General features: G+C 57.3%; 1 protein-coding gene across 1 annotated transcript; it reads left to right on the forward strand.

Moving 5' to 3' along the window:
• Window positions 1–2367: 2367 nt before the first annotated feature.
• On the forward strand, window positions 2368–25780 carry BCORL1 (BCL6 corepressor like 1). Its single transcript, XM_084294066.1, has 14 exons — window positions 2368–2485; window positions 9930–10068; window positions 11306–11396; window positions 11657–14200; window positions 14540–14705; window positions 14945–15025; window positions 15235–15657; window positions 18599–18828; window positions 18942–19148; window positions 19240–19406; window positions 19595–19740; window positions 20471–20548; window positions 24104–24257; window positions 25064–25780. The coding sequence occupies exons 2-14, from the start codon at window positions 9983–9985 to the stop codon at window positions 25338–25340; spliced, it is 4650 nt and encodes a 1549-aa protein (XP_084150192.1). The 5' UTR covers window positions 2368–2485; window positions 9930–9982; the 3' UTR covers window positions 25341–25780.
• The last annotated feature ends 568 nt before the right edge of the window (window positions 25781–26348 follow it).

The following is a 26348-nucleotide window of genomic DNA, read 5'->3' on the forward strand; positions in this document are numbered from 1 at the left end:
CGTGCTGTCAGACGCAGCATGTGCCGCCTTCAAAGGCCGGCTCTCTTTGTCTGCCACTACAATTAGGAGCGCTCAGCGCCTCTTGAAGCCAGACCTGGCGACTGCGGGGCCGAAGGACGGGAAATAAAAGGACCCCAGGCTCCAGCGTGGCAGCCCTGGAGCTGCCGAGGAGCGGGGCCAGGCGCGGATCTTCCTCCCTCCCTTCCCCGTGCCTCTCGCCCCAAATCCTCGCTGCTCCGTGGTGTCCACCCAGCTAAGGACTTCATCTCCTGGGCCAAGGGGATGGACGGCGTGTGGACCGCACACCTCCTGCCTCTCTGGCCTCACTTTTCCCAAGAAGGATCCCGGTGGGGCACCCGGCGAGGAAGGGTCCATGTTTGAACCCCCTGCGAGGTCCAAGGCAACGCAACCCAAACCCCTGAGCCACGAACCCTTCTTCCCGGTGCCAAATCACCACGGCGGTGGCTGGGGCCAAAATTCAGACCTCTGAGCCTGCAGGGAGGGACGGCAGCCTCCTGCCTCGCTCCTCCATCCCCGAGGAGCAAGGAGGCGAGGAGGCAGCCGCTGGCCCTACAGGAGAATTTTCTGTATTTTAGCCGCACCTTCAGCCACGCTGCAGGAGCTTTTGGGGTTGTGGGCAGGCTGGCCGGCGGAAAGCGGGCAGATGAAGTCTGTGGCGAGAGCTGACACCTTTTATTGCTGCTCCGACACCAATAAAACCTCGCTGAAGCCGGCTGCCCGGGGAGGACGGGGAGACACGCAGGCTTGCTTGGAAGCTGCAGGAAAAACCCCAGGAGACCCAGACAGAGACCACCGGACCCCGTGGCAACCAGCCCCCTCGGGACAAAGCCCTCCCCGGCTTTGGGGCCATTTATTCGGCCACGGCTCCATCCTGGGGCCAGGCCCTGGGGCAGGGATGCCCAAACCCAGTGATGGGCCCCGTGTCCTAAAGGGTGCGTGGCCGGGCAGGAGCCAAAATCCCGCAGCCACCGGCACCGGGAGGGCTCTGGGAGGAGGCTCGGGGTGCAGAGGGTCTTGCTGGTGGGGTCAGGGCGAGCTGAAGGGCTGTGGGTGCTGCCCGTGGGGGTTGCGGGGAGACCTCGGGGCTCAGCTGGTGGGGACGCCCCAAAATCTCCCGTTTTCAAGGAGGATTAACGTAAAAGCCGCAGGATTTGGGAGCAAATCGCGTGACGACGTCCCCGGGTCCCGATGCAACGCATCCCCGGCGAGGCCGGCTGCAGGACGGGGGGGGGGGGTCTCATTAAAAATAAAATAAAATAAAATAAAATAAAAATAAAAAGTGGCTTTTTAATTACCCCGCGATGCAAATGAAAGGGGGCTGCAAAGCCGGGCGGAGGCACCGGGAGCGGCGGGGGCTGCCCGGGGGCTTCCCACCCGTCCCACCGCCGCTGCTTTTGGGGTGGGTGCTTTTGGGGGGGGGGGGGGGGTCCTTTCCCTTTCCGTGCCCTTCCCGGTACCGGGGGGGGGGCACAGCCCGCAAAGCGGCCGCACAAAGGAGGCGGCGGCGGCGCTGCCACGCGTGGGGCCCGCGGCGGGGCCGCTCGGAGGCCGCGGCCGGGGCCGGGGGGGGGAGAACCGGGGAGGGGATGAGGAGGGGATGGGGGGGGGGGCGGCTGCTGACAACCGGAGGGGACCGGAGGGGACCGGGGAATGGGGAGCGGGGTGGGGGCACGGCCCCGGGGCCGGGCTGAAAGTTGCGGCCCCGCCGTGGCTCTCGCTGTGCCCGGCGTGGGGAGGGGGCTGGGGGGGGGGGGGGCACCGGGAGCGGCTCCTCCCGGCTGCCCGGCCACGCTCCGGGCGTGGAGCTCCCGCACCCCCCCCCCCCTCCCCAAACCACCACCACCGCCGCCTTCCTCCACCTCCTCCTCCTCCTCCTCCTCGCCCTCCCCCTCCCAGCCCCGTGTCCCCCGTGTCCCCGCGGGGCTCCCCCCGCTCCGCCACCGCCGCCGGCCGCCCGTGGGGCTCGGAGCGGAGCCGCGCAGCCCCTCCCCACCCGGGGAGCGGCCTCCCCTCCCCTCCCCTCCCTCCCCCGCGCCCCCTCCCCCGGGCCGTGCCGGGCGCGGAGCCCCCTCCCTCCCCCCCCCCCTTCCCCGTCCCCCCCCCTCCCTGTCCCCTCCCCTCCCGTTCCCTCTCCGGACTCGGCTGGCTCCCCCCCCCACTCCCCCCCCCCCCTCCCTTCACGGGCAGGGCTGGCCGCGGGGCACGCCGGGATTTGTAGTCCTCGGGGCGGCGCGGCGGGCGGCCGGGCTGCGGCGGCCGGACTACGGCTCCCGTCAGCTCCCGCGGGCGGCGGCGGCGGCGGCTCGCTCTCGCCCTCACACTCCGGCTGCCGCTGCCGCTGGCTCCGCCGCCGCCGAACCGCCGCTCCGCCGCGCCGGGGTCCCGCCGACCCCCGCCTCCTCGGCCACGGGGCCCTCCTCGGTTCCGCCGCCCCCTTTCCACCGCAGCCCGGCTCGGGAAACAGGTGCGTGCCCGCCGCCCCCTCACCGCCCCCCCCCCCTCCCCAGCACCGGACGCCCGGCCCCGCTCCGCCCGGGCACCCCCCCCCCGGGGCCCGTTCGGCCGCAGCCCACCGAGAGGAGAATTGGGGAAGGTGGGGGGGGGGGGGGGGCACCGGGGATGAAGGGACGGGGGGGGGGGGGAGGCGAAGCGAGGCGAGGCGAGGCGAGGCGGACGGGGCGGGCGTCCCGACCCCGCGCCCCGCCGGTCGGGGTCTCCATGGAAACCGGTCCCGGGACACCTCGGGGCGGGCGGCGGAGGATGAGGGGGGGGGTGAAGGGGGGGGGAACGGCGGCGGCGGGCGGGGGCCGCGGGCGGTGACAGCGCCGGGGCCGCCGCGCTCCGCGCTCCGCTCCCTGCCCCGCGACGGCGCCGCGTGCCCGTGCCCAGCCTGGCGCGGCGGCACCGCCACCGGGATCGGGATCGGGACCGGGATCGGGATCGGGATCGACACCGGGGATAGGCAGCGGGGATCGGCACCTGCCGCTAACCGGGGGGTCCCGGGGCACGGCGGGGGCCGGGCGGGGCGGGGCGGGGCGCGGCGCACCCGGGACGGCGGCGCCGGGCGCTCGCGGAGTTTGGCGGCGTGGGGGCCCCCGCGGCCGGCCCCGCTGCCCCGCTTCCCGCTCCCGGTTCCCGGTTCCTCCGCCCGTTACCGGGAGCCGGCGGCGGAGTCCCCGTCCCGGCCCGGCCCCGCTAGCGGAAGGAGCCCTCCCCGGGGGCAGCGCGGCTCCGTGCTCGGGGCTGCCCCGCTGCGGCCCCCCCCCACGGCCCTGCCCGGGGCTGCGGCGAGCGGCCCCGGGGCCAACTGTTGAACCGGGGACGGGCCCGGGGGCGGCGGGGCCTGGGCCTCGGCGGGGCCGCGGAGTGCCCGGGTGGAGCCCCCCCCCTCCCTCCTCTCCCTCCCTCCCTCCCCTCCGCCGCCCACCCCCGGCCGCGGCTGCCGGGGCCCGGCCTCCCCGCGGGGCTACGGGGACGGGAACGGGAACGGGGCCGTGGAGGGGGGTGGGAGGGGGGGTGGGTCCGAGCCCCGGACTCCGTCCCCGCCCGGTTGTGGCGGGGCTGAGGCCGCCGCTGGGGCCCCGCAGCTCCGGGGCGGGCTCGGCGCTGGCTCCGCGGCCGGGCGAGCGCATCGCGGGCCGGGAGGGGCCGGGAGGGGCCGGGCCCCCGCCCCGCTCCCCGCTGCCCAAGGTGAGCGGCGGCACCGGGAGAGGCACCGGGAGAGGCAGCGGCACCGGGAGGAGGCAGCGGCACCGGGAGGAGGCGCTTCCTGCTGCCGGAGAGGAAAAAACCCAACTCCTCCGGCGGCGTGCCGGTAGCCGGCGGCTCGCTCGGCGAACCGATTCCGTGTCCTCGCCTGACCGCGGGGTGAAACCCGTTCGGGAAAGCATCGCCGGGAGTCCTGCGGCTCTGCTCCTGCGCTGCTCCGCTCCGAGTCCTTGCCGAGTTGCTCCTCACCCTCCGCATCCGCTGCCGGGGACCCCATTGTTCCGCTGGACGCTGCCCGAGCCGGAGGGGCAGCGAGCGAGGCGAAAGGGCTCCGGCACCCCGCAGCCTGCCCCGTGCCGTCCCGCAGCGCCGGCGGTGCAGCTCAGCAGCTCCCGGTGGCTGCGCAGCGGGGAAGGCAGCGTGCTGCTTGCTGCTTCTCCGCCCGTTCCCAAAAAAGCATTCCTGCGAAGGTTTCCGGGCCCTGGCGTGGTTTGGCCTTCGGGAGGAAACCACCACGGGCACCTCTGGGCTCCGGTGCTGCGGGGTTTGCTGCGCCGTGGGCCTTTCCAGGTGCGGTTTCCAAAACGTTTTACGGATAGCCACGTCTAGTGGCATTTCTTTTTTCCCCCATCCCTTTAAAATCCACGAGGATGGGCTTTCGTGGGACAGCCCCGTTGCCTCAAGCAAGTCAGGCTCTAGTGACAGAAGCTGTCCGGCAGCTGGGACATCCCACTCACCGAGCGCTTGATGCGCAACAAACTTTTCTTTTTTTTTTATTTTACGCAGGGATGGGTTTTCTTTTTCTTTCTATTTTTTTTTTCCCCCCTCAATTCATCGCGCCGAGTATTTATAATTGCTTACGGTGTTACTGTGTCTTTAAAGCAGCTTAAGCAAATGCGTGCGGGCAAAGCCTGGCTCAGCACCGCAGCGGTCCGGGGCTGTGCAGGGAGACCAGACCCAGCGCGGGGCTGCTGCCGGGGCCGGGGTCTGTCTCCCTCTGCTTCCACCCAAGCAGAGGGTGACAGACCTGTCCCCGCTGGGTTTTGTTCTCCCAGCAATTTCTGCTAGTCAGTTTGGCCACAATTTCTGTCCTCTCTGTGAGAAACACACAATAAAGCGCTGTCTTTTTTTCTTTTTTTTCTTTTTTTTTTTTTAATTTTGCTGCATACGATACCCTGTGTGAGTCCTGGGAGAGGACCATCGTGATTTACTTCTTTCTTTATTTTTTTTGCATGCGGTTCTCTTTGGAGGGGTTTTCTGAAGCGCCGTTTGGGGCTGAATCTCTGCAGATGCGTTTCAGGCAGCGCTCCGGTTGGCACTTGCTCTGGACCCGTGTCCCTCAAATGGACGCCTGACAATTGCATATAAAAATATATATATATATATATATTTTCTTGCCTGTGTTACTAATGGCAACGAAGATTGCCAAAGTGAGCAAACTATCGTGAGCAAATGAGACTGTCCCTGTTGGTGCAGATCGTTTCCTCCTGACCCGTACGTGCCCCACCGAGGGGCAGCAGGGGCACGTTTCTCCTCATTCCCCTGCTTTTGCTCACGTCGAAGTAAGCGGGTTGCAGGCGGCGAGTGCCCTATGGCAAGTCCCGCTCGGCTTCCCTGCAGCTGACACCGTTTTACGCTTTCATCGCGGGGGGAAAAAGTGGCGTTCTGGGTTTTGCTCCTCTCTGGGAAAGGAGTGTTACAAAGGTGTCTCCCGTGGGTGTGTTTCCAGGGTCAAAGTGCATCCCTGCCGGCCTCCCACAGTGCCCCCTGGCCAGCCGCGCTGTACAGCACCTTGGAAATCCCAGCGACTGCGTCCTCCCGATGATCTCTTGCTGCAGAGGGATGCGCCGGACTTTTCCAGTGCGCTCAGACGGGCAGATCTCCCTTCCCTTCCCTTTCTCTGAGCCGCTGCCCCAGTTATGCAGCGGGGAAGCAGAGCCGACGTCGGGGCGGCGTTGCGCCGTGCCTGTCAAGAGCTCGGCCCCCAGCTGGGTGCATCTCTTTGTCTGCTCAAAGTGACCCAAAGTGGCATCTCCAGAGCTTGCCCTTGGCCTTGTGAGGTTTGCTTTGTGAGAGCAGTGTGGTGCTGGAGCTGCCGTTCGCTCTGGGGGAGCTTGCTGGCACCTGTAGCCCCGCGTTGCCTGAGGGCACTGCGCAGCACTCTCCTACCTGCCCAGAGCCCGAGCAGAGGGAAGCCTTGCGCCGTCAGCTGGGAGGTTTTAGGAGGCTGGCTGCTGCTCTTCTGGTGCCTGTCAGCTCCTACCTGGCACGGTGGAGACAGCAGCGATGGGTCGGCACGTAGCTGGTGCTAGGGTGGAGGAGTGGAGAGGTAAGCATCTGAAAATCCGAGCCATTTCAAAGCTTGGAGATGTATAGAGCGGTAAAATACATAAAAAGCCTGCTGGGGGAGTAAAGACAGCACGGTCGTAAAGCTGAAGGAGTTTGCAGCATGACAAAGTGGCTGGCGCGAGCCATCTCTGTGAGGAACGGGGGAAAAACGCCGCCCTGTACCTGCCTGGGTGCACCCAAGGCACTGCAGTGGCAGAGCGTGGTCAGCACCACGGCTCCGGCAGGCCAGGGGCACCGAAATCAGGGCTGCACCAGCTGACAGCACGGATGTGACAGCCCTTAGGGCGCACGCTGACAGCAGCGAACTAACACGGCGTGGATTTTGTCGGGAAGAAGACAAACCCCGTGTTCCCTGTGGCTGGGGGTAGCCCCGAGAAGTTGGCCTAGGTGCCTGCCAGCACCAGCAGCGGAGGGGCTGAGCATCGCGGCCGATCGGGGAGCTGGGCTGGCTGGGGAATCGCTGTTATTTGCACTGTTATTTCCCATTTGCAAACCCGTTTTCCTTCGCAAATACCTCCCACACCTCTGCCGTGTTAATGCCAGGGTGAGGGGCAGCGTCGCAGTCAGAAACTTAGTAAGGAAGCCTGGCAGCTCGAGTTAGGATCCCTGAGGGTGAGGAGCAGGCGTGATTTTTAACAGTGCCCGGCATGGAGATTTAAAAAAAAGTTAAAAGCAGCCTGTCCTGCCAGCCTCAGCTTGGCCATCCTTTGACAACTTGCCTCGGTGCTGCTGGGATGTTGGGTGAGGAGAATATCCCTATAGATAATTACGGGAAAGGATCTGTTCCCAAAGAACTTCATCGCAGGAAACTTGTTTCCATAGACTGTCTGGCTGTACTTCAGCCTTGGGTTAAGTCTTGACTTAATTCAAGGGGACTTCGTGTGCAGTTAACTTGAGCAAAAGCATGGTTTTACCACAAAAAAAGACACCTAATGCTTCGCTGGTTCTGGAGCCCGGCACAGACTGGTTTGCATAGCAGCGTGCTGTCCATCTGCAGAGCAACAAGGGGTTTTGTTGTAATGAACAACAACAACAACAAAAAATCACTATGCTTTTAATGAAGTTAATTCATTAGCGTTCATTTCCCTGAAAATCTCTCTGAGTGCTTGCTGTCGAAGACAAACGTGTTCAGCACCTTTCTTCTGGCAATTCCTAGAGCACGCTTTGCTTGGAGAGGTGAACGAACGTTAATTCCACACGATGAGCCTCTCTCCGTGCAAAATGTGATGTTGATGGTCTTATTTCACTCTAAACTCATTTTCTTTGGAGTTAATTAGAATTGGCCGGGCACCTATTGAGCTAAATCAAAATAAGACTGTGGTTTCATACACACTTCTTTTGGCAGAGGTTCTGGATTAAACAGATGCTGTGCCAGGCTGCGCCCTCTCTCTCTCCTGGTGAACCTGATCTAGGAGCTAAGATGGGTTAAAACCCAACCAGCCAGGGGGAAAATAAAATAAAATATATCCGTTTTTAAACACAGATCAGCAACCTGGTCAAGTTTGCCGGGGCACCCCACGGTTTCAGTGGCGTTGTTGAAGGGGTGAAGGGAGAGAAGGGCTGCAGTGCTTTCTGCTACTCAAAGGAGAACCCATGCCCTAGTTGTGTTCTCCAAGGGGTTTCTCCTGCTTTAATTACAGCCGTTTCAAGCTGAACTAGCGTAGAAGAGGGGCTTGCTTGTGTTGACTCAACTACAAGTCTCCTTCGATCCAGGCACCCTGCAGCTGCTCTTTCTGGCTCGGCGTTGCACAACCTTCCTAGTCGGTGCTCTGAAGGATGCTCTTCTTTTGCCGTTCCTTCCAGTTCGTGTTTGAGAACGTGCCTGCTCTTTTCCCCATGTTTTATCCCTTCTCATACGCGAAATCTTGGTTTTCCTTTTATTTTTTTTCCCCTTGTTCCTTTTTCATTCCCTGCGGAGTGTCTTTGGCACGTGTCCCGCATCATCCGTAGAGGGCAGAGACCAAGAATTCACGACACGGCGTCCGTCTCCGTGGCTGTGCCCCCCTGGCTCTCTTCTGGTGGCCATCCCGCCTCCTCTGTTGGCCGGCTCTTACTCGAGTGCTCAAAACGTGTCCCTTCTGCCAGCCCCGTGCACCGCCTTGTTACCGCTTCCCTCGCCAGACCTATTCTCAGGCCGTGCCTGTTCCCTGCTTGTTTTGATGCCTCAGCTTGCCTCCAAACTCCCGTCCTGCGTCGCACAGCCGCGTGCGTCCCCTTCCCCACTCGCACAGAAGGTCCCTTCCCAGTCCTCCCGAAACAGCTGTCCTGTCACTGTGCTCAGGGGCAGAAACTTTCTCCTCCCCTTCTTTCAGTTTAGCCTAAGATGGTGAAATCCCCGCAGATTGTTTGTTCCCCTATTTCCTTTATGTTGCATTTCTCTCCAAGCATCGAAAGACTCCTCCCCTTCCTGCTCCAAGCCACCTCTCATTCTCTTTGGGTATGACCCTGCTCTCTGCCTTAGAATTGGCCCAGCTCCCCCTTCCATGATAGAGTATTTCTTCCTTCTTACAGCGTGGCTCTTAGTAGCTTCCCCCCTCTTCTCGTGGCTCCCCTTTCCATCGTTTTGCTCACTCGTCCGTGCAGATGTGTCCGTCGCTTCTTTTTTAGCCAGCAAAGCGCCTTGCCCCCGTTTCTCCTACGCGCCTGGCCTTTCTTTTCCATTTTCGGAGGATCCCTACTGGCATCCTCGGGCTTAGGCGAGGACACCTGGCAGCAGCTGCGGCCAGGGGGTGCAGTCAGTTCGGCCTGACGGTCCCTCTGCAGCTGGTCTCAGCATAAAGGGATCGTGCGAGCCACCTCTTGTCCTGTTCACAGCTTGCGTCGCCAGGATTTTGTCAGGGAAAAGACAACTGACGGAGATTTGGGATCACGTGGCCCTTTTAGCCTCTTCCCACTCTCCCCCGCTGCACCAAGAACACCCCTCTGCCTCTTTGCCTGCTTTCCCTTCACGTGTTTACAATTCATCGGGATCGGGAACCCCTCTGGCAGCATCTCCGCCGTTTGCAGGCAGTCCCTTGCTGGCTCCGACCTGCGTAGTGCCGTAGATCCTCTCCTCCTTTTCCTCGCCTTTTCCCTGATACGACTTCAGCAGCAAAGCTGCCTTAATGCTCCAACACCCAGCGCTGCACGATTGGCTGCGATAGCCTCCCTCGAAAGCTCCACCCAGCCGACGGTGCATCGCGGATGCTCGCAAGTCTCTGTGTTTCCTCGTGTTTTCCCCCCCCCCCCCACTTTCACCCCGTACCTCCGCTGAATACCGGCACCTTCCCGACAGAAGGTGCTGTTGTGCTGAGGCGTGGAGGTGTTTGCATCACGGCACGTCCAATGGCACTGCTGGCAAGCCTCTGCCCCCCCCCCCCCTCGGGTTCCTCAGCTGCTTCCTCGTTTGAGTTTTTCCGCGTTGAACCCGGCACATGCCGGTTTATCGATGTAATACGAAGCCTCGGGGGTGTCCGTGTTTGAACAGGCCATCATGGTCGTGGGCGAAGGTCTGTCTCGAGGCGCCCTGTCCTGTGCTGGAGGTTCCTCCGGAGCGGGAAGAAAACCAGGGGAATCTTGCAAAGGATACGCCTGTGCGTGGGGTTTCACCGGTGTGAAACTCGCGAGGCGGTAGCCTGAGGCTTTTTGGCAATAAAGATCTTTGATTAAGAGGATGAGCGGACTGTGGATCCCGTCCTGGGGCACTGCTTATTTCTTCCAGTCACCTTCCAGCCCTGAAGCATCTCGGACATTACACCCACCCTGCCTGATGATGCAGCAGGGATAACCGTGGTTGAATGGTCGTCCTGGCAGGAGTTACCAAGCCTCTGGTTTACACTTTTTCTTTTCTTTTTATTTTTTGCTCTCTGTAGGCAGAGTGGCCCCTCGAGCCCCAGCAGGCCCTGGTCGGTGACGAGCAGTTGTCATGATCTCTACAGCACCTCTCTACAGCGGGGTGCACAACTGGACCAGCACAGAGCGGATTCGCATGTGTGGCCTCAACGAGGAGAGGTGAGGTGCGTGGGTGGCCTGCCGGGGGAAGGAGGTGGAGGACGTGAGCGAGGGGTCTGGGAGAGAGGCTCCGGTGGGGCTGCTGCTTTTAGTAGGGGATCGGGCCAAGGGGTGAGGTCTCTGCTCTCTGCAGAGGACCCCTCAGCTGTGTCCGGCTGCACCAGTGGGTCTCGGGGCTGTGCTGTTTGTGCACGCCGTTGGCTTCGTCAGACTTGTGCCCTTAACCACAAGGGAAAGGAAAGAGGCTTGAAGGGAAAGGCTTGACCCACCGCAAGGCAAGCTATGAAGAAGAGCTCCCAGTGACCCGGGGGGGGTCAGTGCAGACCTAACGATCCGGTGGGAGAGCGGTGACATGCCACCACCAAACAGGAGCTGAGGGAGGATTAGTGGCCCGAAGGCAGCATCGATTGGTTTTGAGAGCAAGACATGGGGCAGGTTCAGAGTGAGCCTCAATCGGTCGGTGCCTTCCTGGAGGCTCCGCACATCCAGAACATTTGCCAGAGCCTGGAAGGCTTCACAGGCTCACAGGCAGCGCGTGCCCGTTGTCTCCCTGCCTTCCTCAGCGGAGGCTTTTGGCAGCGAGCCCTCCCAGCGCCAGCCCTAAGAGCGGGATAGGGAAGAGCTCAGCCTCATCTGGGGCAGAAGCGCGGGCAGGGATCGTCTGCGGCCCTCAGATAAGAACCGGAGGACGGCGTCGCCCTCCAGCCGCCTCTCCTCAACCGCTCGGGGCTTCGCTCGCCCCAAGCACCCCCCGGCGGGGCTCCGAGCCCCAACCGGGCCGCCCGGCCCCGGCCCTTGTGTGGAGGCACCGGGGGCGGGTGGGGGGGGGGTGGGGGCGGCCTCGAGGGGCCGCTCGGGGCAGCCCACGGGGCCCGGGCCCGGCGGCTGGGAGCTGCCCCCGGCTTCCCCCGTGGGGAACGGGCACGGGCCCGGGGGCTGCGGGGAGCCGAGGCCTCGCGGGCCGGGCCGGGCGGGGCGGCCGCCCGCTGTCCAGCTCCTTGGGCCGCCCGGGCTCGGGCGCCCTCTGGCGCCTCGCTCGCTGCCCGCCGGGGTGGAGCCGCCTCGGCCCCGAAGCAGGGCCCCGGGCCCCGTCCCGGTGCCCCTCGGAGCCCCGGTGAGCAGCTGGAGCTCGCTGCTGCTGCCCGCAGGCTGCTCTGCTGTCCCTAAGAACGGGGTGTGGGGGGTCTTGGGGTCGGCCCCGGGTGTGGTAACGCTGTGTTTGTTGTTCCTCCCCCAGGAGAGCCCCCCTTTCTGATGAGGAGTCTAAAACCAACAGCTCCCAGCACTTGGGGTCTCAAGAGTTTTGTGTCAGCAGCAGCCTTTCCAAGGTGAGCTCCTTGTGCGCCCGTCGGGGGCAGAGAGGGCCTTTTCTCTGATGGAACAGCTGCCCAAGGGGTCCTGCAGGCCCCCCCTCCAGAGGGATGCACCCAGGTGCACTTAGAGCGATGCTCTAAGCTGGAAAGAGCTGTTGGCGTGGCCTTCCTGAGCCCTGCCCGCAGGACACGGGGAGAACGTCCTGCCTGCCTTGCTAGGAGCTTGAACCAGCTTGCACAGCTTTTCAGGGTCATCTTCTCCCTTCTGGTTGCAGGTGGAGCTCACAGCGGTCAGCGGTGATGGCAGCGGTGCCCAGGATGCAGACGGCAAGGTGGAGGAAAAGCTTGGACCCAAACTGGAAGAGCAGCCGCCTGATCCCAACCCGAACGCAGAGTGTGTGGGAAAGACTGTGAAAGATGACGTCCAGGGCCCTCTGGCAAGCCAGGGGGATGGCAGAGGGCAGGAGCCTGCGATCCCCAGAGCCGCTGAGCAGGAGAGCAGTGGTGCTGATGCTGCCTGGACACCTGCAGATCCTCCCAGTGACAAGCAGGCTGACGTTCCTCCAGCCTGCTCTGCGGCTCCAGAGAGCGAGCCTGCTGGGAAGGAGAAAACCACCCTGAGCACTGGAGCACAAGAGCCAGCAGTGCTGGCAGAAGGGACGTTGTCTGTGGTTGCTTCCGGCTGCAACACCTCAGCCTCCACCCCTGCTACTTTTACCTTGAGTAGAGTGTGCTTTCCCACATCTCAGGCCCCTGCTATGCAAAAAGTGCCCCTGTCCTTTCAGCCTGGGACAGTTCTGAGCCCGAGCCAGTCGCTAGTGTACATCCCACCACCTAGCTGCGGGCAGCCACTCACTGTGGCTACGCTTCCAAGCACCTTAGGGGTCTCCTCCACGCTCACCCTCCCTGTCCTGCCTTCTTACCTACACGAGCGTTGCCTTCCAGGCATTATTGCTTCCCCAGAGCTGCGCTCCTACCCCTACACCTTCTCTGTCACCAGGCCCTTGGCTCCAGATGCCAAAGTGGTGTCCGTGGAGCTTAGCTGCTCTTCACCTTCAGGTGGAAGTGGTGCCCAGCCCGCTGCCGAGGGCGCTCCCCCGTCCACAGCCGGCCCTTCCCTCTCGCCCAGCCAGCCTGCACCGGCAGCATCGTGCGGAAGCACTGCTCCCTCTTCTGGCACTGGCACGCACGCCAGAGCCCCAGCAGCGCCTGAGCCGCATGCACCGGGGACCGCTACTTCAGTCTCTCCTCTGAAGTCTCCTCCGCAGCTGGAGCGCGAGATGGTCTCCTCTCCGGAGTGCAGCGAGATGCCGCTCGATCTCTCCTCCAAGTCCAATCGCCAGAAGCTGCCTCCGCCCAGCCAGCGCAAAACGCCTCCGATGCCCATCCTCACACCCGTGCACACCAGCGGCAAAGCGCTTCTCACCACGGTCCTGTCCAAGTCCCAGCGTGCAGCACAAAGCACGGGCAGCAGCGTCACCTCGTGTCTCAGCGCCACCCCGCCCTTCGTCATCTTCCCCGACTTCCTGCGGAACGGAGAGCAGGGCTCCTGGGTGAAGAACACCACGCTCATCAGCACCATTCCGGGCACCTACGTCGGCGTCGCCAACCCAGTGCCTGCCTCCCTGCTGCTCAGCAAGGACCCCGGCGTGAGCTTCAGCAGGGACCCGCGCCACCTTCCCAAGCAGGAGCCTATTTCCATCATCGACCAGGGAGAGCCTCGAAGCACCGGGGTTCCCTGCGGGAAGAAAGCCAACCAAGCTGGAGCAGAGAAACAGCAGGATCCTGCCAGGAGGCTTCACGGCAGAGCTACTCCGGGAGCTCCTTTATGTCAGTCCAAGGACATCTCCACCTGGAACCCCGTCCAGGGAAGCGTGTACCCGCGGTGCCCCGTGAACGGAAAACCCTCCAATCCTCAGCTCCTGCCTCTTGGCTGGTCTCCTTATCATCAAACCCCCCTGCTTTCGATTGGCATCTCCACGACGGGGCAGCTGCCCCCGAACCAGAGCAGCTCCTGCAAGCCAGCTGGTGCAGGCGAGCTCCCGACCTTCCTAAGTGTGCAGCCGACGGAGTCGAGCGCCGCAGCCCAGAGCCTGCCGGAGGGGCTGCCCAGGCTCCCGCCCGTGGAAGCTGCCTCCAAGGGCAAGAGCTGCCGGGCCTTGCCCAAGCTCTGCGAGGAGCAGGCCAATCCAGCCCCGCTGAATGCAGGTCCGTCTCCTCAGACCACCGCTTTGGATGGGAAGGGGGGAAAGGGGAAGGTGGACAACCCTCAGAAGAGTCAAAAGTGCGATGGACCAGAAGCTGACTCCAGCAAAGAGGGCGGTGTACAGACTGAGACTCCCCAGGGGAGCTGTAGCCTCAAACAGTCGGATGCAAAGCCTAAAAACCAAGTGTTAGCAGCCTACTTGTCCCACGATCTGCCCGCGGTCGGGCAGCAGAGCCTGCGTGGGATTCCAGAGGCACCCGCGGCGAGCCAGCGCAAGGAGCTGGGCTGCGAAGGCTCCCAGCAGCCGCCAGCTGCAGAGCCCCTCCAGTGCGTGCGCCAGGTGGATCTGTGCAGGGTCAAGAAGGAGCGGGTGGAGTGCGACGTCTCCTTTGCATCCGTGACTTGCTTGCGAGCTGGGGCTGCTCCCCAGGCCTTTGCCGAGGTCAAGCTGAAAGGCGTGGGCCAGATCAAGCAAGAGGGCAGCGTGCGCTGCAAATCCAAGCGGCAGCACGACGGGGACGCCAGGCAGGCGCAAAAGAGACTGAAGTGCAAAGCGCAGGATGGCGAGGAGTCCCCGAGCAAATTGGGGAGCCAGAGCGTGCACGGCCGGAAGGTGGGTGAGGGGCTGCGAGGAACGGGAATTGGCCGGGGCCGGTGGGTTACTGCAGAGGTTAGAGGGTGAGCTTGGGGGTGAGGAGGGAGCTCTCACGGGGGAGGGCAGCGGAGAGCACAGGGCTTCCTGCCCGCGCTCTTTGGCTTTGCCTGGCAGTGGGTTCGTGTCTGAAATACCCCGTATCTGTGGGCAGCTGAGAGCAAAAATGGATCTGGGTTGTCAGAAATGCCGGAGGGCACCAGCGTGATGAGCGGGGGACGGTGTTTTGTCCCTTCTCCCTTGCTCCTCCAGCACCGTTAATCAGCAGCTCAAGCTTCAGTCTGTGTCCTCCATTCACAGTGGCGAAAACACCACGACAATGTGCACGAACTCAGCAAGCGAGAAGGCCGAACTGGCCTGGCATCAGTGAAGGATCACAACAGCCTCAGGGTAAAGCGTAAGCGTAGGAGGCCAGCGAAGACAGAGTTCCCGTCTCCGGCACACCGTGGGGACAGCCACGAGGAAGGTACTGTTGTGAAAGGCAGTGTGTTCTTGCAGGGTCAGGCTGCGGCGGTTTGGGATGTACTTGGTGCTGTGGGACCGAGCTGTAGGTCTCCAGAATGGCCTCTGGAGCTGGTGGTTTCCTACCACAAACTGGGATCCTAAACAGAGCAGAAACGAGCTGCTGGACTGCCCGTCCCAGGCCAGCAGATGTGTGTGCAGAGATCTGTGGCGCGTCTCCTCAAGGGGTGGTTTTCCCCACAGGTTGCCTTGAGAAGAAGCCCAAGAACAACTTTCGGGACTTCATTCCCGTGGTGCTGAGCAGCCGGACACGCAGTCAGTCGGGTGAGTTGGTGCCAGGATCCCAGGCACTGAGACAGCCCTTCTGGGCGCTTCACCTCCTTGGCAGGTCACTGGCATCCCGGGTGGATTGTGAGCGTTTCCCTCTTCACAAAGTCCTGTGCCTGCCTTCTGTCCTGCCTCGCGTTTTGTTTTGTTTTTCTTGTAGAGATCTTGGCTTTTTTTTGTCAGCTAGAATTTGCACTTTCTTGCAGGAAGCATCGCTGGCTCGTCAGCTAGCGTGATGGGAGAGTGTGATGTGACTGGGCAAGGCATTTTACCATTGTTGGAGGAGGATGAGGAAGAAGAGGAGGAAGAGGAGGAGGAAGAGACGTCCTTGAAACGTCGCAAGCTGCGGAAATCCCACCGAGCATCACGCTATCACAGTCGCAGGGCCAGGGACAGGTCTCTGTCGGAGAGGAGCAGCTGTCATGCGAGGAGAACCCGGGAGCTGCCCTGGAGAGTGGAAGCACCCAGGCAGCTATGGGAGCCCAACGACGAGGAGGAGGATGACAGCCACATCAAAAGAAAGAAAAGGAGACGACAGAAAAGTCGGAGATACCAGACAGGGGAGTACTTGACTGAACGAGAGGAAGAACGAGTGGGCTTCCCCCACAGGAGGCGAAAATCCAAAGCAGGTACAATATCGGAAGAGTTTCTGGTACCAGGCCAGGGCCCAAGGCTTTTTTTTTTTTTTTTTTTTTCTCCTTTTTTCTCACCTCTAAATAATTACAGGGTTTTGTCAGCACAATCAGAGCAATGGGCTTGATGTCCACAGTGTGAGCCACTCAATTGATCATCTCTTTCAGAAGTGTTTGCAGTAAATTTTTGAGCATGAAACGTCAGCTTATGTGGCTAATTAGGCACTGATCTCACCCTCAGATTAAGACAGAGGGCATGGGAAGATGGGGATCAGACGAGGTAGCACAGTGAAACATTTCTGGACAAGCATGGACCCCTGAGAGTGGTGTTCAACGTTCTCAGCTAAAGCAGAGGGAGACAGGACCATCACAGTTCAACTAGGCTTCTGTGTGCTCTGTTTTGCTTTATTAACTTAACTTGCAAGCTTCTACCATGGACCGTAAGGATTAACAAAGCCAGAGTGTTTGCAGGCGACAGAGAAATCCTCCCCTGTGGTTTGTATTGGCAGCTCTGCCTTGAGGAAGCCGTGCCACCTGCTTGTGTCCTGCTTCCTGCTCTACCTCTGCTCTTCCATTTTCTTCTCTTACTGCCCCAACCGCGCGGTCAGAATGAAATCTGTGATCTGTGTTCCCCTGAGATCTAGCAGTCTCTGTCCTCCCTTCTCTCTGCCCATGCAGGGGGCGTTTTGAAGCCGTTGTAAGGATGGGATTGATCCACCAAAAGGCAGGTGTCTCAGGGCTGGTAGCTCACCGGTGTGTCTGCTGCGGGTAACTTCTGGTAGGGCTGCAGAAGAGCACGTCTAAGCCATGCTGTTATGGGAAGCACTTGTGCCAGCTCCCCAGTTCATCCCTCAGAAGCGAGGTAGTGGCTGCACAACTGCTGCTGTCTGCTGTGCAGCACAGTGCTCAGATCATCAGCCCCCAAGAGAAGCTGTAATGCTGATGAGGCACTAGGAGTAGTAGTAGAGATGACAACTGTCCTCCCGAGCTGTTTCTGCTCTAGCCTAGCTTTATGCTGTGTGATCAGGAGCAAAGTTCTGATGGGTTTCCTGGCATCTCTGCAGTTCTCTCCCAGACTTTCTCAGGCTGTCTCCCACTGCAGGCTGTTCCAAACAGAGCCTGCAGAAGTTTGAATGCAGCAGCATTTGGAAGAATTTTCTCCCAGGGCTTTATCACACATCTTAAAAGTGCCTGTCTTCTGCCCAGAAACCAGTTTTTCTTACAGACTGGTTGTTTGGTTCTCAGATATGTGTGCTGCTCTATGTCAGATTTGGAAATTGTGGCCTAGAGCCGTTGCTTCATTTGCTTCATTGCAGGCTTAACATCCAGCGTGCTGCCAGGGTCTGTCTAGCCCGCGGTTTTCTCCTGACTGCAGCAAGCACAGAGGCGATGCAGGGCAAGCCCTGAGCACAGCTTTAGCCAGGCTTCAGCTGGCCGGGATTCCCCAGCATTCAGAGCAGCTAAACTGGGGCTGTCCCTAACCAGGCCTTTTGTAGTAAATTTATGGCCCTCGTGGCCAAGAATTTGTCTGAATCCTTTCAGGTCCTGCTGATACTTGCTTCTACCACCCCTGGGTGGCAGCAAAGCCCTGAAGTTCTGTCCTTGCTGTGCAAAGCCCTTCCTTCTGCGTGTTTTTTAACTCATTTCACAGAGTGCCCCTAAGTCTTGCACAGCAGGACTGGGTGTGAACAAGATTTCTCCATTCGGCTGATCCACCCATTTGTAATTTTTACAAACTTCAGCCACCTCCTTTCAGCCTTCTCACCAGGCAGAGGAGTCCCAGCTTTTTTGTAAGGTAGCTTCTGCACTCCTCAGTTGTTCTGGTTGATGTGGTGAAGCTAGAGCCTTAGCGTGACTTGGAAGCTGCTCCCGGACACCTACAAAACCTGCCTTGGTGCTGCAGGCAGCAGGATCAGTCATTCACACAGTGTCCCTAACAGACCCGAGCATTATGTTTCTGAGGATTATCCTCTTGATCCCTTGAAGTAACCCGCAGGGGCATTTCCTAGCTCTTCACCTAGAAATGAGGCTTTGTTCACAAAGTGCCCAAAGCCATAGACAGAGCCATGCTTGATAGACTCTGATTTTGAAAAGCTGCATGCAGATGCCTCTGCTCCCCTTCGATCTGCACAGTGCCCTTCCTTTGTAACCTGTTTCATTCAGACACTGTTCAGAAACAGCAGAGGGAGCTGTACATTATCGTTCGTGGCAGGGTGGTTATTTGGTCACGGGGCTTTGCTGTTTGGTTCCGTGCTTTTTCTCACTGCTGTCGTGCCCTTGCTATGGGATGTTGCTATTTCAGTGAAGCAGATTGCGTGTCCTTCCACGATGAACAGGACCCCACAGCTCTGCATCGTGAAAGGAAGGAAAGCCCGGATTTCCCTTGAGGCACTCGAGTATTTCCTGCCTCCATGCGTATGAAATTGAAACCCTAATGCCCTGCTTAAGGGGAAGACATGAGAGGGCAAGGTAGGGTCTGGTTTTGCAGGCAATGACTGTTCATGGACAGCTTAAAAAGGGGACGCCTCCTGGATGTCCTGTTCTCTCTAAGGGGTATCCCATCTGAGTCCTGCTTAGCCTTGCAGATAGGAGGGAAGCGTGCAGTTACCCCACTACATGCTGACAGGCGTGCTGACAAACTGCGTTCTCTGAACTGTTAGAGCTAAAGAAAAACCTCAGTGAGTTGTGTGAGAGTCCCAGATCTCAGCAGGTTTGGTCTTTTCAGACTAGGGTGTCTGTCTGCTGTTGTGCTTCTTGTGTCCATGCTGAGTCCATCCCTGATGGGGAAAATTTGCATATTTGTGGCTTGTGTCATGCTACGGGGCTTCTACCGTGGTCTGGATTTCTGGGTGTGTGGCCATCAGAGATGAACGGTTTGTTTTGACTGGTTGCTGCTCCTGTACCTACAGAAACTCCATCATTCCCATTTCTCCTTTAGATTTTAGGTACCGGAAGCAGAAGGAGTCTGCGCAGGGTAAAGGCACAGAGCTACAGCTGAGGAGCAGGCTTTCCCCATCCCCCCGAAAATCTCAAGGACACGCAGACTTTCGGAATGGCTTTTTCCTGGAGAGCTCAGACAGTTCTCCTGTCCAAGAAGAGCTAGAGAAACCATCAGGAAAACGCAAATGTAAAACCAAACACCTGGCAGGAATCTGTGATGAGGGGAAGGTATGGCTTGAACTGGTGGGGAGAAATGAGAGGGTGTTTCCTGTCTGCAAGCCATGCCTGCAAGTGCTACGAAGTTGTATTCATTTTTTTTTCCTTTTTCTTTTTTTCTCCAGGTGAAAGGATGCTGGATCCAGCCCAAAATGCGCTCTCCGAAGAAGCCCCAGGACTCGTGGCCACTTTGTAAATCCCATTGTGTCAGCCCAGGGAACTCCCCTGAGTCGCCTGTGGCCCAGCACATTCCTCCTGAAGCACGGCGGCTGATAGTGAACAAAAATGCAGGGGAGACCCTTCTGCAGCGAGCAGCTCGCCTGGGCTACAAGGTGAGTTTTGGTGCCCCTGGCTGCTTTGTGTACCGTGCTGCCTTATTTTGGTTTGTGTGTAACCAGGCCTGCAACGGTGTCGTTCCTGTAGGATGTGGTGCTCTATTGCCTGCAGAAAAAGAGCAGTGACGTGAACCATCGTGACAATGCTGGCTACACAGCTCTGCACGAAGCCTGTGCGCGAGGATGGATCGACATCCTCCACATCCTGCTAGAGCACGGCGCCAACGTGAACTGCAGTGCGCAGGATGGCACAAGGCAAGTCAGGGAGAGGGGAGGGGGCGCTTCTGGGGAAGCACCAAAAAGTTTGGAGGCAGTCAGCAGGACGTGTTTATGAAGAAGAGCTATCGGTCATCACTAGATTTGTTTTAACCCAAAATGGATAACTTGCTTTGCAGTCTCCTCCAGTATCTTCTTTTTTTCTGATAATGCTCCTGTCCTTGCAGGCCTGTCCATGATGCGGTGGCAAATGACAACCTGGAAACCATGTGGCTTCTACTTTCTTATGGTGCTGATCCCACTCTGGCCACTTACTCTGGGCAGACAGCTGTGAAGCTTGCCACCAGTGATGTGATGAAGCGCTTCCTCTGCGGTAGGTGCCAAGCCTTGGGGTGGCAGTGCTTCTGTGTGGCAGCATACAGGACCAAGTCTGGATGCTGAAGGGTTTAGAAGTGCCCGAGCAGTCAGTGGCTGAGTAATTTTCGCTCTGTGCTGTTGTGTTCATGTTTTTACCACCCAACTTTTAATTATAGACAAATATATCATTTACCAAATAAGAGACAAGTCACTTTCTGACCTCTAATGTGCAAGACAAGAATAACAGCAATGTCTTTCTATACTGTTTAAATAGAAGTAAGATGAGTGTCAGGGCTTCTACACAACAGTGAGGAAGAGAGAGATGGAGTAAATGGTGGTGGTTCCCAGATAAATGTAAGGCAGAAAATCTCCAGTTTCTAAAAAGTCTTGTTTGCCAGTTGTCTGTCTGTGCTCCTCCAGGCTTAATGTTATGTGCACATGTTGGTGATGCAATTTTGAACTTGAGATGACTCTAAGAACCTTTCCAGCCCATGTAGTGTTGTCAGTTGTTTTCCCCTTTTGGCTTCTATTTCGTGTTATTGGGCCAGGGCAATGCTGTATTATCCTGAGTGAAAGTACCCTTCTTGCAAGTAAGTTATGGTTCAGATTCTGCCATACTGCCTAACTTTGCAGCAGAGAAAAAGCAACAGAGATGATGTATCTTACCCAGGATCAATGGATATGTATGCCAGGATCACAATGTGACCAGTAGATAAGCAATAATCATCTCGAGTTTTCCTCTTTAGATTACCTTCTGGATCTCCAGGGGCGCGCTGATGGGGATCCTCAAACAGCATGGGACTTCTACAGCAGCTCTGTACTCGGTGAGTTCAGTCAATCCCATTTAATTTACAGCAGCAGAGCAGAGAGAACTGTGTCTGTGAAATAACGCAGCATTCACTCGGTTCTGTCTTCCCTCCCAAATCACATCTCAGCTATCTTGACATAATGCTGCATGCTGAGAGTTCCCACTGCTCCTGAAAGGGACTTTTTCTTTGGGAAACTACATGTTGGGGGTCCTTCTAAGCAGGCTGCAAACAGTGAGCAAGACTAGACTCCAGGTGCTGCTGGTGATTCCCTCTGTGGAATCCCTCCCAGCCACTTCCAAGATGATAGATCATCACTTCCGAGTCCTTCGCAGAGACTTGGGTTACTTTTGCTGCCAAGCTAAAAGGCTGTTGATTTTAGTTGCTCACCCCTAGGTGCAACCTTGGGCCAAAGAAACTGTTAAAACCACAGCCTCCTTCCTCTGGATTTCTAATGGATTTCTAATACTTGAAGCTATTACAATCCTTTAAGAAGAGTCCTCTTGACCAAAAGAAAAGTAGCTTCTCTTTGACTTAAATATTCCAAAGATATTACCCCTTTTGACTTACCACTGATTCCTACCTGGATTTCTTAGCTAAACAAGGAAATTGTGTGGTTTGCTGGGTAAGAGAGTGGCTGTCATCATTTACTACAGCATGCCGAGTTCTTGGTTGCCCAGAGAGCTTACGTGCTTGAGTATCTGCTTGTACCCCATTCATCAGTGTCCTTTCCTCCTCAAGATCCTGGTGTGAGATTGTACACTGTCAAATTCTTGTACCCTGTAGGAGGCCCACTGCCACGTGCAAGTAATTTTGGAATGTGCCATCTTGGTTTTGCTTTTTGTATACCTAATAGCATAGATGTGAATATCTTTGAACATTTCTGTCCCGTATGGAAAAAAAAAAGCTCCTTTTACCTGTTTTTTTGGCATTTTTTGTTTTTTGTTTTTTTTTTAATCTGGCTAACCTTCGGTGGGATGAGGGCTATTGGGATGCCATCAGTGATGGCAGTTCACTGCTCACAAGGAACTTGCTGAGATGCTTGGCTAATACATGGAAGGGCACTGCAGGAAGCACTGGGGACAGCATTTCATTTCCTTCCCCTAGACCTCAGTTGAGCTCTTCAGAGCATTTCTTCATTGAGGATGGAGAAAGACAACGGTCTCTGTTAAAACACATCCTGCTTCTTCCAGTGGGGCTTCACACTAGCTCCTGTCTGCTGTGGATGTCTCCTGGGTCCTTGTCATTCACACGGTGCCATTTATCAGGCTTTGTCTTCCTTCTATCCCGTGCTGCCTGAAGTTGGTTAACAAGTCAGACCAATCCAGCATTAAACTGCCTATACAATTCCTGAGAAATATCTTTTCAGCCTCGCTCCAGTGGAAAGATCTTTCCATTGCTGGGTGGGCTGATGCATCTCAGCTGCTTCAGACTTCAATGGTTACTTCCACAGAGCACTTGGGAGAACTTAGGTTATTCCCAGACCTGAGGCTGATGATCCCAAGAGAGAAGGGACCACGAAATATTCTGAAACGCAATGACATGGTATCACACAAGCTATATTTCCCTCTGTGGCTCAGAGAGGGGAAGGCAGAGATCCCAAGCTGAAGTAGTAGCACGCTGCTGTCAGATGGTCAGTCTTACTGTCCTTCCTTTCACCTCTCTGCTCGGAGCGTTTCCAGTGTAACCCTTTCACTTGCTTTTGTGAGTCTGTGGGGCAAGATGCAGCAAGGAATGGACCCAGCTGGAAAGTAATCCTTTCTTCAATAGTCACCTCTGGTTCCTGACAGCAGATGGTCCCCAGGGCAGCGAAGTACCTGCTGCAGAGTAATTGACCCAAAGTTTCCCTTTCCATCAGAGCTACCCACTGAATGTTACATGTTGCTCAGGATGGAGGAAAAATTCCAGGCCCCTGCTTGATCCATTTCTATTCTTTGAGGCAGGAATGTTGTCTGCGTTTTCCCTTAGATCTGCAAATCTCTGGGGGCCAAAGGAAAATGAGACAAACGAGGGTGTGGGATCTCTAAGGTCTGGGTATGGTAAGCTCGTCAGCATCATACACTTCATGTTCCTGTAGCTCACGATACTAAGTCCCACTGCAGGGTTTTGTTCTGCACCTGGGACTAGCATTATTGTGCCTGATTATCTCTGTCTTGTGGTGGCACAGGATGTTCTTGTTCGTCAGCAGCCATCACTCAGGTTAACAGACAGGACTGAGTGTGAGCAGTTTTCAGGAGAGATGTTGGGCCATTGTTTTTGCCACATTAAATGCATTTAATTCTTTTTTCCCAAGTTCAAGAAACGTGGTGTTTTTTGTCTTTTTTTTTCAGCAATGGCATTTCAGCTTTGCCTAGCAGTGATACCAGAGCAATGTTCATGTCACTTATTTTTGCCCTTTCCTACAGCAACTTTTGAAGATCGTAGTTCTTCTGGTTCTTAAGGATGTTTTTTTTTTCCTTGGCAGGACCAAGACATTATTTAATTTTTTCCTGAGACCCATGTGTGAATACACCTCCTGTCACCAGCTGTAGGTTGTCTATTAACATACCATTCCTGCTAGGTGCTGCGTTTATTTGCAGAGCAGTATGGTGCCTGGATCTTGCTCATGCAGCACACCGTAAGATTTTTTGGCAGCCTTTTCTTTCATATGTAGTCTTGGACTTTTTTTGCATGATTGGTTTATTTGCTTATCAGCACATTTAGTCTACTTTGCTCTGTTAAATCTACACTCTATTTTCTGGAAGTTTTTGGAGTTATCCTATATTATCTCAGCAGGCTCTGCAAACCCAAGACTATTCATACCTTTTATTAATAAAACCCAGGCAGAAAGCTATTTTTCAACACGTGCAAGCAAATCCTGCTGGAGCTCAGAAACCTCCTAGAAAAGCTAGCTTTATGCCAGAAATCTATGAAATCATACTTACTGTTGCTTTGTTTTAGTAAGCTTCAGATCTGCTGCACAGTTTGGTGGCACAGTCTTGCAGTCCTTATTTAGACACAGTTACTGGCATGTACCTCTAGATAACCCACCGACAGTTGTCAAGAGTGGGATCTGGGTGGCAGAGCACTCAAGCAGAGAGCAGTGCCTTCTTTTATAGGATCTGTGCAGACAAAGCATCCTGTACACTCACCTCCTTCCTGGCTGGTACAGATTCTTCCAGGCTGCAAATAGCTGTGCTGGTAAAGGGGTGAGAGCTGAGGCCATTTCACAGAGAGTGTGTGCTTGACCCCAAAAAATACCTGCCAAGTCAAAGTGTCTCATCTTGCCAGCAGGCAGTCCCTTGTCTCATGCGGGATCAGTGTAAACCTGAAGGTCGCTATAATGTCAGATGTTCTTCCTACATAACTCACTCGCTCTGTGGAGCAGCCTTGCACTCTCGAGAGTTTCTCCAAGATGAGGGGCTGGAAAGAGAGCAGGAGGTGCCCCTGGGAGTTACCTTTCACACCTGTGGTGTTGTGGGGCCATGCGTGTGGGATTGTGCTGCTAGCTGGTCCGGAGTTATGCCCCAGGGAGTGATGAGCACTGGCTAGAGTGAAACTGAGCAATACCAACGTCTGTTTTGCTTATTGCAGAGGGGAAAGATACCATTGGATGCGATCTTCTGCTCAACCCTCCGGGAAGTTCAGACCAGGAGGAAGAGGAGCAAGATCCTGACAACTTCATGTTTGAGTTCTCAGACAAGCCGCTGCTTCCCAGCTATAACCTCCAGGTGTCAGTGTCTCGCGGGTGAGTCTCTTTTCCTGCAGCAGAGAGAATTTGGGTGACATTAATGCTGCAATAGAAGGGGGCTCATGGGCCTGAGGGTTAACCTCCAGGTTGGGGGTAATGTGAAATGTTCAGGTATTGAAAATTAATGCGTGCTTGAGGAAACTCTTGAGAGCCCAAGCTGCAAAGGAGACAGGTAGTGTGGAGTTTAGCTTGTTATGTATTCGTCTTGTAGATCTCAGAGCTTGCCAATGGATGAAATTACCTTTATCCTTGTTCTACATGTAAAGACACAGAGGCATGGAACTAGGACAGCTTTCCTAGTAGCAGCAAACTGCTGTTGCTGAGGCAGGATAACCCTCTTGTGGCACACTCCCTATCTTATGCCATCTCATAAGAAAGCATGGCATAGACTGTTTTTACTCAAAAAAATAAAAAAAATTAAAGCCCCAGTTGGTTGATGTAAAGGTTTCTGCAGCAATAGTCAGCAGCAGCTTGCATTGATGGGCCTGACAAGATGGTTTCTCCTGTCGTGAGAGTCTGAGTCAGGTCACAGCACTGGAGCACTCCTCCCTTCTCCTGTGACACGATGGTTATTGCATTTCCTTGGCCTGCAGAGGGGAGAAGGATGACTTGGAAGAGGGAGCAAGAAAAATACCTCTCTTCTGTCTAGCAAATTTCTACTCCTGATAATCTCTGCCCAGCCACTGGGACAAGTACGGTGACCAGGAGAAATGGCTGGAAGGGAAATGGAGCCCCTGGTGACCGCAGACCGGGGGTGCTGCCGGGACATCCCCTAACACACAATCCTTTTGCTGTCCTCGCAGGCCCAGCAACTGGTTCCTCTTCTCCGACGTGCTCAAGCGCCTGAAGCTGTCCTCCCGCATATTCCAGGCCCGTTTCCCACACTTCGAGGTCGCCACGCTGCCCAGGGCGGAGTTCCAGCGCCAGGTCGCCCTCAGCCAGGTGCTGGCTCAGGACGAGGTGCAGGAGAGCCCCGAGCCAGCGCAGGGTGCCGCAGAGACAGTGGAGCTGGTGCACTACGAGCCCGAGCTGCTGCAGCTACTGGGTTCGGCGGTGGAGTATGAGGCCTGGAGCAGCTGACGGGGGCAGGTCGCTCCCTGCATTACAAGGCAATAATAAGGACCAACGGGAAGCAGCCCTCTCAGCGCCAGCAGCAGGGACCCGAGTCTTTGGCCAGCCAGTCCTCCTCCTCCTCACGGTGCCTCGGTGCCAGCTGGGGCGAGAGGACACTCGCCTCCAAGGACTTCCCAGGGTCCCTTTGTGATGAGCAGCGGTGGTTGCAGCTCTCTGGCAGCCCCATCCAGCAGCAGCAGGAGGTGAAGCCTTCTCTGTGGGGCTTGGTGGGCTGGAGCTCATGGGGCAGTGACCAGCTCGAGCTCTGCAAGCGCAGGGCAGTGGGTGCCGCTGCACGTTCCTGCCTGACCCTGTGGAACTGCGCCTCTCTGTCTGCCCTCCTCCCTGCCCCCAACGTCTTCCATAGTATTTATTTAATTAGTATTTAATTTGTAATGTTTCCTTTTTGTTTTTGCTGAGTCTGTATCACTGTGATTATGTGAGCTGCGGGCTACGGGACGAGGGCTTCCTCCGGCCCTTCTCCAACACTCCCCATGGCTGGCGCTCCCCTGGAGCACAGCCCCTGAGCTGCAGAACTCTCACACCTCGGCTGAGAGCCTGGGGACAGTCACTGCTCTTAGCTTCGGAGCCAGCTTCTGCTGAAGGCACTCTCTCACCTGCCAGCCAAGAGCCAGCCGCTCTGCTCCGTCCTCTCACCAGGCTCCTTCCCGCATTTCATTCCCTCTGCTGCCCTCAGTCCCCATCGGCTGTCGCGGAGGCAGCTGCAGCCTGCGACCCCGAGCAGACCCCGAGCAGACCCCACGCTTCCAGCAGCTTGTCTCCCCCTGGGGTCTCTCACCACTGCAGAACCCCCCTCCCCTTGCCCTGCGCTGTGTCTGCTTGGCTTTTCCTCACTCCACGGCCCCTCCTGTGTCACTGGGAGCAGTTCTACTGGTGAGAGCGGGCACGGCGCGCTGGTGCCAGCCACAGGGGCACGGGGCAGGGCTGCTCCGCTCCCGGTAGATGGTACAGTTT

The sequence above is a fragment of the Netta rufina genome (genome assembly GCF_964035555.1).
Source record: "Netta rufina genome assembly, chromosome: 12".
NCBI lineage: Eukaryota > Metazoa > Chordata > Aves > Anseriformes > Anatidae > Netta > Netta rufina.

Bases quoted from the DNA above. Each gene is read 5' to 3' on its own strand.
- BCORL1 (XM_084294066.1), top strand. From the start codon at position 9,983: ATGATCTCTACAGCACCTCTCTACAGCGGGGTGCACAACTGGACCAGC. The intron at 14,201-14,539 runs GTGGGTGAGGGG...CTCCATTCACAG, and splicing joins AGAGCGTGCACGGCCGGAAG to TGGCGAAAACACCACGACAA. The intron at 24,258-25,063 runs GTGAGTCTCTTT...CTGTCCTCGCAG, and splicing joins CAGGTGTCAGTGTCTCGCGG to GCCCAGCAACTGGTTCCTCT.